We start from the raw sequence: 12,922 nt of genomic DNA, 5'->3' as shown, positions 1-12,922 counted from the left end.
GCACCAAAATTAGTGGGGGAGATTTATCAAAATCTGTGCAGAATAAGAGTGGTGTAGTTGCCCATGGCAACAAATCAGATAGCTTCTTTCATTTTTAAGAGACCTGTGAAAAATGAAATAAGCAATCTGGTTGCCATGGGCAACTGTACCACTCTTCCTCTACACAGGTTTTGCTAAATCTCTCCCAGTATGTTTAAAATTGTCCTCTTCTGACCCCCATAACTTTTTATTTTTACACATATGGGGCAATATGAGGGCTCATTTTTTGTGCCGTGGTCTGTAGTTTTTATCGGTACCATTTTTTTGTTTTGACGGGATTTTTTTATAGTTTTTTATATATTTTTTATGGTATATGAAGTGACCCAAAAATGCACAATTTTGGACTTTGGAATTTTTGTACGTGTGCGCCATCGACCATGCAGTTTATCTAACCTTATATTTTGATCGGACATTTATTCATACGGTGATACCACTTTTTTTTTATGTATTAGGGGAGGGGCCTATTCACATTAATTTTTTTGTCTCCATAGGGGGCTATACCATGCAATCTTTGGACTGCATACACTGTTCAATGCTGAGCTTTGGCTCAGGATTGATCAGTGTTATCGATGCTCTGCTGTTCCAGCCTGCCATGGCTCTTTGGGAGCTTCAATGCACTGATTGGACAGCGAGGAGGCAGGTAAGGGCCCTGATCGGGACATCGTTTAACCTCAATGGTCCCGATTATGTCCACTGAGCTAACCGACACATTAACCCAGCATTTTAGACGCCTCAATCAGCTTTGATCGTGGTGTCTAGAGGGTTAATGCCGGGCATCAGCCTGATCAGCAATGTCCAGCATTCACCCTGGCTGCTGATAGCAGTCGGGACCCACCGGGTTTGAAGTCTTCTCAGCTCTTGAGCACTCTTCAAACCCCAGGACGCAAGGGTGTACCCATACGCCCTGCTTCCTTAACTGGTTAAAAGAACTGTGGCATTTAGAAGGTGAGGAAAATACAAAAATAAATTTGGGTGTGTCCATAAGGGGATAAATAAAGGTGTTTTTTTTTGCGCAACAGGCTAAAAAAGTTGCGGAAAAGTGGTGTTCTGAAGTGATTTATTGTTTTTTCTTACTTAAATTTATCAACTCCCAAGCAATTAGGATAAATATGATGCACGTAAGCAAAAATAAGGGGCTTTCTAAATACAGCAATGATAAATGTCCCTCATAGAAGCTTTAGGTTAGTGTTTCCCAACTGTCTATCATCAATACTTAGAGGTTCTATATTCTGATCACTTATTTAACACGTTTATTCAGAAGTTTCTGGCCAAACCAGGACACGATCCCATGCTGCCTGCTGGGGTTGCATCTGAGTCTGTTTTGGTATCATTACACCACAGACCACTCCAGCTCCTTCATGGCTCCTTTTGTGTCATTTATTTCTATTATTCTTAATATCTGTGTTTTTACCCCCTCTTCATATGTTCAAGAATATATTTATATACTCTAACCAAGAATTGGGTTTGTCATCTATATCTTACTAGAATATTTATTGAAGGATTTGTTGTCTAATAAAGCCTAACATTCCCAGTCGTGGATGATGTCAAGCCTCCCACCCGCAAATTTAGAATATTTTTCACTCCTGTATAGGGTATACAACCTATGTACCTAAATATGTATAGACCTAAGGAACAGGAAAGATACTCCTCGAAACATGTTGTATTATATTTTCTAAATAAATCCTTAAACTTTTAAAAGCAAGTATGCATTGTTGTCCTGCTGTGTCCCGCAGTTGGTTTCCCTCTTGGATTGGAAATAGATATTGGTTAATTTTTTGAGACACATAGGGGGACATTTATCAAGGCATTTGGAGCTTCTTCTTTTTTTTTTTTGCTTACTCCGGGCGCACATAAAGTTGCACGTGCGCTTAAGCATTTGTTTGTGTGACTTTGGTGGGTAAGCAAAAAGTTTCAAACAACCTTACCTAAGCAAATTTCAGTTTTCACTTTGCAGTGGTCGGATATTTATGATGGGTCCTAATGTAGAGCAATAACTGGCACTACCCACTATTGCAACACTTATTCCACAAGCATCTGAATAAATGGAGAGCTGAGATCCCACGGCTGGACTATGCACAGAGTAGGTGAGGGGTGCTGATCTCTAAGAAATCCAGGAATTGTCCAAATCATAACCCCTACCCTTCAATTCCCTGGTTCAACTTGATGGACGTATGTCTTTTTTCAACCGTACTAACTATGTAACTCACCAGTCCTATAAATTCGTGCTTTATTACTGTGAACGGGGGTTACATCTCATATAGCAGGTGAAGGAGCGACACGTGTTTCATGCTACAAGCGCATCGTCTGGCTCGAGAGCACGAATTGATGGGACTTGTGAGTGCGATCTTGTTTTTTCTTCTTCTCACTGTGAATGATTTGGATATTTATGATGTGCGAAACCCGTTACAAAAAGTTGCAAGTCTGCTACAGGTCTGACCTGAAGTACAAAACTCCCATACGAGAGCAACTTTAAAAAGTTGCAAAAAAGTCTCACAAAAGTCAAATTTATCTACTCCCTGTGATAGTATTATAAATAGAGATGAGCAAATCGAACCTGATGAACCCGAATTCATTACGAATTTCATGAAATATTCGATTCGCAAAGAACGCGAATATCGCTGCAATTCTATTGTGCTAATCAATTCATTAAACTCCATTTACTGCGGTCCAGGCTCCAGGGCATCTAAAATGGCAGATCCACATGTCAGTACATGGGGCAAGGCACCCTGGGAAGGCGGGAAGGGAAGTAGGCGGGATGACCCTGAATCACATGCAGGATGCAGCCAGTCACCCCTGTGATGTCACAGCCCTATATATTCGGCAGCCATTTTGCAGCTCGTCATATCATTCATTACACTGCATAGAGATAGGACGGACATAGCTGTGTGTGTGTGTTACACAGAATAGCTCATTCCAGCAGCGTTTCACATCCTAGTCACATCAGCGTTATGGTGGACAGAAAGCAGTGTTTTTTTTCACTGAAAAAGATTTTTACTGCAGCCATTAACCTCCCAGTCACTTTCTTCAGCATTGTATTACAGAGAGGGGCAGATAGCTGTGTGTTGCCTCCAGGGCTGCCATCAGAAATTTCGGGGCCCCTCACACAGCTCAAGGCCTGCCCCCCCCCCCGTTCCATGTAGAGATACATGGAGGGGGTGTGCCAGCCGCAGCTTCCTGCGGGGTACAGACGTCAGCTTCCAGCAAACTGCCGGGGCCTGTGCTGGAGATCCCAGCGCTCGCACCCCCCTGCGATCTATCACTTATCCCCTGTCCTTGGATAAGCCCCTTTCTGCTGTTAACCGTTGCCCCCAATGCTGTATCAATGTGCAGCGGTCTTGCGCGGGGGTGTAGCTAGAAACCACAGGGCCCGATGCAAAAAATTACCTCGGGGCTTACCTAGAGGGTTATGAGGAAGGCGAGACAGAGGACCCAGACACACCGTGGCAATATGCACTGGAGATGGAGGCAGGGAGTCCCTCCGAGTCACTTTCACAAATGGCTCGATGCATGCTCACTTGCATGCGTAGTGATAGTCGAATTGTCACCATTCGGCAGGAGAATGACTTCTGGATCTCCATCTTATTGGACCCTCGCTAACGCCACAAAATAGGGGTCTATTTTACACCCACTGAGAGGGAGGACAAAGTGACCTACTACAAAGGCATCCTATGTAGTCAGTTGGCCGATGCCTGTTGGGGCCATCGTCCATCCTCTCGTAGGTCTGAATCGGGGGGTCCCCTGAGCCCACCTTCCACTGCCATGGCTGCTGGGGAGGGGTGGGGTGGCAGGAGCAGTACCAGCTCCATCAGCAGCAGCCTGAGTCTTAAGTCGCTGATGAGCAGCTTTCTTCACTCGCGTAGTGAAGCAACTCATCAGCAGCAGGTACACCTGGAGCAGGACCTGAACCAGCAGGTGGTGGAATACCTTGACATGCCCATGCAAACACACCTTGAAGATCAGTTGGACTTCTGGGCAGCCAAACTTTATTTGTGGCCACAACTAGCAGAGTTTTCTCTGGAAAAGCTGTCCTTTCCAGCCAGTAGTGTGCCATCAGAGTGAGTGTTTAGTGTGGCGGGAGCCATAGTCACCCCAAGGAGAACTCATTTGTCCATGAAAAATGTGGAGAGACCGACCTTTGTGAAGATGAATCAAGCTTGAATCAGCCAAGATTTCCAACCACCAATGCCTGATGCATCAGAGTAGATTGACCATGGTGCCACACCAACACTTCACAAATAGAGTTGCTCGCGAATATTCGCAATGCGAATTTTATTCACGAATATCGCATATTCGCAAATATTCGCGAATATAGCACTATATATTCGTAATAACGAATATTCTTTTTTTTTTTTTTTTCACAGTACACATCACAGTGATCATCCCTCTCTGCTTCCAGCTTGTGTGGTGTAAAAGGGCTCTAATACTACTGTGTGAGATTGGCGTGCAAATTTTCGCATGTGCGAAAATTTGCATATGCTAATTTTCGCATACGCAAATTTTCACATATGCGAAAATAAAACGCGAATATTATGAATATACGAATTTAGCGAATATATGACGAATATTCGTCCATATATTTGCGAAATATCGCGAATTCGAATATGGCCTATGCCGCTCAACACTATTCACAAATATGGATAGTGCCAAACAGATTTAAGGCGCTGCTCCCCAGTTACAAACATTCCTCCGCATCAGACCTTTTTTTCACCCACCTTCGTCACCGGCTACTGGTATTGCCACCCACTGCACCACTCTGTCACCGTTTCACTTTCAGGACTCCTGATGCTGCTGATGCCACCTCCTGGCTGTCTCATTCAGCCACTATATGGTCTCTTCTCATGCTTCAGCCACCCCCAGGATGTGTCATACATCCAATATATGGTTTACAGATGCTTCAGCCAACTCCAGGCTGTACCATTCATCCAATATATGGTTTACAAATGCTCCAGCCACCTCCAGGCTGTGCCATTCATCCAATATATGGTTTGCAGATGCTTCAGCCACCTCCAGGCTGTGCCATCTATCCAATATATGGTTCACTGATGCTTCAGCCAGCTCCAGTCTGTGTCATTTAGCAAATACATGGTTTAGTGATGCTGCAGGGCCTAGGAGATTACCTATATATGTTTATGGTAGCACTAGGTACCATACATCTTCAATGGAAATTTCTAAATTCATCTTTTATTCTTAGAGATTGTGAGGCCCTATTGTCTCCTCATGCTTCAGCCACCTCCAGGCTGTGCCATTCAGCCACTATAGGATCTCTTCATGCTGCCACAAACTTCAGGCTGTGCCATTCAGCCACTATATGGTCTCCTCATGCGTCAGCCCCCTCCCGGCTGTGCCATTCAGACACTATATGGTCTCCTCATGCTTCACCCAAATCCAGGCTGTGCCATTCCGTCACTATATGGTCTCCTCATGCTTCAGCCACATCCAGGCTGTGCCATTCAGACACTATATGGTCTCCTCATGCTTCAGCTACCTCCAGGCTGTGTCATTCAGCCCCTATATGGTCTCCTCATACTTCAGCCACATCCAAGCTTTGTCATTCAGCCACTATATGGTCTCCTCATGCTGCCAACACCTCCACACTGTGTCATTTAGCCCCTATATTGTCTCCTCATGCTGCCAACACTTCCACGCTGTGTCATTCAGCCACTATATGATTTCCTCATGCTGCCAACACCTCCATGCATTGTCATTAAGCCACTATATGGTCTCCTCATGCTTCAGCCCCATCCAAGCTTTGTCATTCAGCCACTATATGGTCTCCTAATGCTGCCAACACCTCCACGCTGTGTACTTCAGCCACTATATGGTCTCTTCATGCTGCCAACACTTCCACGCTGTGTACTTCAGCCACTATATGGTCTCCTCATGCTGCCAACACCTCCACGCTATGTCATTCAGCCACTATATAGTCTCCTCATGCTGCCAACACCTCCACACTGTGTCATTTAGCCACCATATGGTCTCCTCCTGCTGCCAACACCTCCACACTGTGTCATTCAGCCACTATATGGTCTCCTCATGCTTCTGCCACATCCAAGCTTTGTCATTCAGCCACTATATGTTGTCCTCATGCTGCCAGCACCTCCACGCTATGTCATTCAGCCACTATATAGTCTCCTCATGCTGCCAACACCTCCACACTGTGTCATTCAGCCACTATATGGTCTCCTCATGCTGCCAACACCTCCACACTATGTCATTCAGCCACTATATGGTCTCCTCATGCTTCAGCCACATCCATGCTTTGTCATTCAGCCACTATACAGTCTCCTGATGCTGCCAACACCTCCATGCTGTGTCATCCAGCCACTATATGGTCTCCTCGTGCTTCAGACACATCCAAGCTTTGTCATTCAGCCACTATATGGTCTCCTCATGCTGCCAACACCTCCACGCTGTGTCATTCAGCCACTATATGATTTCCTCATGCTTCAGCCACATCCAAGCTTTGTCATTCAGCCACTATATGGTCTCCTCATGCTGCCAACACCTCCACGCTGTGTCATTCAGCCACTATATGGTCTCCTCATGCTTCAGCCACATCCATGCTTTGTCATTCAGCCACTATATGGTCTCCTCATGCTGCCAACACCTCCACGCTATGTCATTCAGGCACTATATGGTTTTCTTGTGCTTCAGCCACATCCAAGCTTTGTCATTCAGCCACTATATGGTCTCCTCATGCTTCAACCACATCCAAGCTTTGTCATTCAGCCACTATATGATCTCCTCATGCTGCCAACACCTCCACGCTGTGTCATTTAGCCATATATGGTCTCCTCATGCTGCCAACACCTCCACGAAGTGTCATTCAGCCACTATATGGTCTCTTTATGCCACCAACACCTCTATGCTGTGTCATTCATACACTTTATGGTCTCCTCATGCTTCAGCCACATCCAAGCTTTGTCATTCAGCCACTATTAGTGTTGGGCGCGAATATTCGCATTTCAAATTTTTATCGACAAAATTGCAAATTTGCGAATATTGCGAATATATTCGCTATATATTCGAAATTATGAATATTCACTCTTTTCCGCATATGCGCATATTCGCAAATTCGCATATGTGAATATTTGCATATTTTTTCTCCACTTGTGGGCCAATTAAAAGGATGCAAATACACTTGTCAGATGTTATTAACAACATCCCTAGCAACCAATAGTAAAGTTGCCCACCCCCTCACTTTTTTTTCCTCGAATACGTGAATATAACGAATACGTGAAATTTGTGAATATAGAACGAATATTCATCTATTCGCGAAATATCGCAAATTCGAATATGGTCAATGCCGCTCATCACTAGCCACTATATGGTCTCCTCATCCTGCCAACACCTCCACACTGTGTCATTTAGCCACCATATGGTCTCCTCATGCTGCCAACACCTCCACGCTGTGTCATTCAGCCACTATATGGTCTCCTCATGTTGCCAACAACTCCACACTGTGTCATTTAGCCACCATATGGTCTCCTCATGCTTCAGCCAACACCTCCACTCTGTGTCATTCAGCCACTATATCGTCTCCTCATCCTGCCAACACCTCCACGCTGTGTCATTCAGCCACTATATGGTCTCCTCATGCTTCAGCCACATCCAAGCTTTGTCATTCAGCCACTATATGGTCTCCTCATGCTGCCAACACCTCCACGCAGTCTCATTTAATCATTATATGGTCTCCTCATAAATAGCCATTTTTAATATAGATTCGCCGCAAATAAATTCGTATTGAACCACATTTTTTCAAAAAATTCGGCAAATCGTCCGAATCTAATTTTTAAATATCTAATTGTCAATTGCAATTGTAAATATGTAGCACATAAGCAAAACTTAAGCAAAAAAAAAATGCCTTCAGAACTCTTTTACCAAAGCAAACAATGATAAATGTCCATCATAGTTATTTCTCTAAGAGCTTTAATGCTGTATAAATGGAAACTTCATCTAAAATAAACGTCCATGCACCTAGATGTGCAAAAGAGCGACTTTAGTGTGAGCGCACAACACTTGCACTATAACTCCACTATTTCCAGTGATACTTCTACTAACTTGTGTTACAAAATGCCAGATTGTTCAGATTGTTTATTAAATAGGATAGCTTTAACACTTTTAGGACCTGTGCTGTAATGTTAAGCTGCAGACAGGTATCATAAGAGGTCCTGTACTATACTGTCAGGCTATGTTCACACAATTCCGCACAGAGATTCTGCAGCAGCAGAGTCCCATTGATTTCAATGGGATTCGTCTGCACCTTTCACATAGCAGAATTTCCGGGGTTGAAACATCTGGTGCGGAAATTCAAATTCCAGTGTTCGCAGAAAAGATAGACCTGTCTATTCTTTCTGCAGACTCTGTACTGAAATGCGTTCTGATACAGCACATTCCCGAGCGGTTCTAGCACAAGGCATGTTTTGCCAGCGCTCTGCTGTCAGGGGAATGTCTGCACAGAGATTTTCCATAGGAACATTCCCCCTTGAGAACATATATGTACAATCATGTGTACAATTCTACTGTTCTACTGTGTGATTAAGATCAGGAAATCAACTGTAATGCACATTCACTATCCCACTCTAATCTTATGTATTTATTGGGCAGAGCAAAACTCAACAAACAAAGGCAGGGTGATTGCATCACAGATATGTCCAAAAATATATACCCATACATGTACTGGGAATTTGTAAACAAGGTGCAAAAATGTGTCCAGAGATAATTAATATATCCTCAGAGTAACATGCATTTGTGTTAGATAATATTTGAAATATTGGTAGGTTTGAGTTGAGATTAAGCCAAGTATTTTAAATTAAGTCAAATTATCTAAAAATATAAATCTAGAGATCTATGAGAAAATATTCAGTAAAATTAGTAATTTATAAAGAGTACCTGTCACCAAACTAAACTTTTAATATATTGTTTCTTATGTAATTATAAGACACTTTGCTATTTAATGTAACTGATAAAACGGCAACTAGGTGGCTCTGTTCTGTTCCCTGCCAGAAGTCAAACAGTTAGTTTTGTCTCCTCCTGGCCTGGCAGGAGACCAAACTCAGGAAGTGCGTGTAGGGCATAGCAAGGCACAGCTCTCGCAGGCTTCAGTGACATCGTGCCTGCTGGGGAACACCCACTTTCTCCTGCCAGGAGCTCACACAGTGTGGAGGACAGGAGGGGTGTTAGGCGTAGTTAGGGAATGTAATCACTAGTTTAGAAAATATGGTTTGATGACAGGTAATCTTTAAATCTCTGATCATTCATTCATTGGTACTGTTCATTGACTGGCATCCTTATAGGAGTGTGCATACCAATATATCTGTAAGAGCAGGACCGCTCACTGAATTTCTAAGCCTAGAATGAGCATAGGTTTAAAAAATAAATGACTAGTTCCACTGACTCTTTTCCAACAAAGTTATATAAAAAACTACTCAATGTTTCCTTCTCCACATTGAAAATACAGTCCACGCTGTAGACAGAGTGACAAATCACCTTTAAAATAGATGCAACAAAAAAGAGGCTGATTTATTTTATTTTTTTTAAATAGTCACTTATCACAATTTTTACATAGTGCTATTGTGTTTTCCATAGACACTTGACCAACAGAAAGAGCTTATGTCTTCAGTAGGTTAAGCCATCACTTTATAATCTGTGGGGACCCACAGCAATTCTGATAATATAATGGACCATAGCACCGATTCTGCAATATGGACCCTTCAGTCTTTCCATGCATTGCGGTGTCAGCTACCTGCTGTGCAGTGGAACAATAGCACATCTCAATTCAAGTAACTGGGGCCAACGATTCCCCGCACATGGCTGCTCCCAACCCCATGACTATAAGTAAAACCGATTCCTCTTACGTATTTTGCTGTTATTGTTTCTTTATCTATTGTTTCTTTTAATCTAGTAACTGAAGACCCAGCTGCATCTGGCTCTCAGCAGATCGATGAAACAAAAACAAGTTATGTGGATAGTGCCCATCAATTGCCTCTAAAGGTTTTAGTTGAAGATGCCAAGCCACATATTAACAATGATGACTCTTGTGAAGATGATGGAAATTTCAGTAATCATGTAGAAGTAGAGATGCCAAAGAAGGATACCCACAATAAACACTCTCACTATTCACATGGCCATTCCCATTCAGGAAAAGACATGAAGGATGCTGGGATTGCTAGTATGGCATGGATGGTGATAATGGGAGATGGAATGCATAATTTTAGTGATGGACTAGCCATAGGTAAGCATGTGCAGTCAGGTTTAGACTACCTATAATTTCAACAAGCTTCTGGGACATCATAAAGACATGTCAGAAGTTTGTATCAGTGGGGGGGTTAGGTGCTGCCCCCCACTGATCACTAGGATGAAGAGTCAGAAGCACACAGCTATACACAGTGCCCCGCCATCTCAGAAAAATTACCAGAGGTCCTATAGGCTTGAATTTTGATTCTGTATACTGTAAGTGTCTTTCCCTTCAATTGGTGGGGTCTCAGCACCCGGACCCCCTGTGAAACAAACGTATGACATGTCTCTATGACATGTCAGAAGTTTATGGAAATGACAGGTGCTCTTCAAGGGGAAAAAACTATTCACTAGTAGATGAAGTACAGGACTATTGTAAAAGAGAATTAACCTGAATATTAATAAAAATGTGTACATATTTAATAGACCTCTAGTTCTACTATAAGCATATTGGAAGTGGAATAACCATGGGTTTCATATAAAACATTGCTCTAAACACTGCAGCTCCTGCAGTTCCTCTCCGGATAGTAAACTATGTCCTAGATTTATCAACCTTCCTGAGACAAAAAGGTGTCTGATTTTAGTTTCAGACAGATAGCAACTAATCAAGGCTCAGATTTCATTTCTCAAGTTGCTCTATTAAAATGACAGATACGCTGGAATTTGTTTCTATCTGAGAAAAAAATCAGACACAGATTGATGAATCTGAGCCTACATTATATGCATTCCAATTGGTAGCTAACATGAAGGTCCCAATTTATATTTAGTAAGAAGACACATAGTAAAGAAGAGATTTCCACAATGCCACATAGAATAAAAGGGGACTACAGAACCACCAGTGATCATGAAAGAAATAGGTAACACATTTTTTCAGATATGAGATATGTGACATTCTGGATTGATCCAAGTCTCCTTGGCTTCATCACTTGTAATATGTATTATCCCTTGTAATATGTATTATCCCTTGTAATATGTATTATCCCTCGTAATATGTATTATCACTTGTAATATGTATTATCCCTTGTAATATATTTACTTCTAGGTGCTGCCTTCAGTGCTGGCTTGAGGGGTGGGATTAGCACATCAGTAGCTGTATTCTGCCATGAGCTTCCCCATGAATTAGGTAAATATAAACTCTTGATACTTGAGAAACATCTTTAGGAAATGAAATATAAAAATCCTTACCTAATGTGCAGTGGATGTGCTAATATTAATAACCTATTGCTGAAGATTGCATAAGTGACCCAACTATTTATTTCTCATCTTTTACAGGGGACTTTGCTGTGCTACTGAATGCTGGTATGACTGTAAGCCAAGCAATTGTGTACAATCTCTTGTCTGCAATGATGGCGTATGTAGGCATGTTAATAGGAACAGCAGTCGGACAATATGCCAATAATATCACTTTGTGGATTTTTGCCATTACAGCTGGCATGTTTCTATATGTGGCACTTGTTGATATGGTAAGGGATAACATTTACATTTGAACTTGTACAAACCTGTTGGGTATACACCTTTGGGGTATTGGTATCTACATATATATATATATATATATATATATATATATATATATATATATATATCTCAAACTCAATGGAGGGAGATTTACCATTGAGTTTACCCCTTTTTCTTATGTATTTTTTTGTGCAAAAATTTGCGCAGTGCCTTTCATTGCATCTTTTTGTGCGTCTTTTTTGATAGACCAAAAAGCAAGTACTCTCTTTTTTTCCCAAAGTATTTCTTTATTAATTTTTTCAGTTGAACACAACAGTGACATACATTGTCATGAGAATACAAAGAACAAACAAATAAAGAATAAAAAGGAGAAGTAGACCCTGAGGCCGGGGTATACCCTTCAGTAGTTCGGAACCAACGGTAGACACATGTATGTAATAGGCTCGGTGAGCAGACAATCACAGCAGAAGGGAACAATGTCATCAATAAACCTATGTAAAACTGGTACTCAAATTTTTTTGTGTATTGTGAAATGCATTCTACAGTGGATACTAATTTATCATGTACGTTTTTTTTTTTTTTTAGATGCATTTTTTTGCGAATTTTTTTACGCTAAAATACACCATCAAAAAGGACACGTACGAAAGTTCTACCAAGACAGCCGGGGGATGAAGGAGCCGTCCCTCAACACTGCTAAACTACAACTACTCCCATCATGGGACAGAGTCTGTCCCATGATGGGAGTAGTTGTAGTACTGAGAGACGGCACTTGCACATCCCTCTCAGCTGCAGGACTATTTTGGGACAGTTAGGACTACTCCCATCATGGACAGAATATTAATTATTCTATATGAATAAGAATAATATATGTAAACAAACATAAAAATAAATATATGTGGTATCGCCGCGTGTGTATATCCGAACTATAAAAATATAATGTTAATTAAACCACATGGTCAATGGCGTACACTGATAAAGATTCCAATGTCCCAAATTGCATATTTTTGGTCTCTTTGTATTTCCTAAAAAAAAAAAAAGTATAAAAAGCGATCAAAAAGTCCGATCAAAACAAAAATGGTACTGATAAAAACTTCAGATAAAGGCGCAAAAAAATTAGCCCTAATACCACCCTGCATAAAGAAAAATAAAAAAGTAATAGGGGTCAGAAGATGACAATTTTAAACATACAAAT

The 12,922-nt window shown here is 41.8% G+C and overlaps 1 protein-coding gene across 1 annotated transcript in view; it reads left to right on the top strand.

Annotated features, from left to right (window-relative positions):
• The window catches only part of SLC39A10 (solute carrier family 39 member 10), a 61,740-nt gene that overhangs the window by 39,280 nt on the left and 9,538 nt on the right, over positions 1 to 12,922 (top strand). Inside the window, exons 7-9 of the mRNA XM_056534176.1 lie at positions 9,944 to 10,273; positions 11,318 to 11,398; positions 11,548 to 11,738. Of these exons, the coding sequence (XP_056390151.1) occupies positions 9,944 to 10,273; positions 11,318 to 11,398; positions 11,548 to 11,738 (602 nt within the window). The remainder of the gene's footprint in view (positions 1 to 9,943; positions 10,274 to 11,317; positions 11,399 to 11,547; positions 11,739 to 12,922) is intronic.

The sequence above is a fragment of the Hyla sarda genome, chromosome 8 (genome assembly GCF_029499605.1).
Source record: "Hyla sarda isolate aHylSar1 chromosome 8, aHylSar1.hap1, whole genome shotgun sequence".
NCBI classification, from domain to species: domain Eukaryota; kingdom Metazoa; phylum Chordata; class Amphibia; order Anura; family Hylidae; genus Hyla; species Hyla sarda.
Note: the sequence above shows the minus strand (reverse complement) of the source record. Positions and strands in the feature narration are given on the sequence as shown.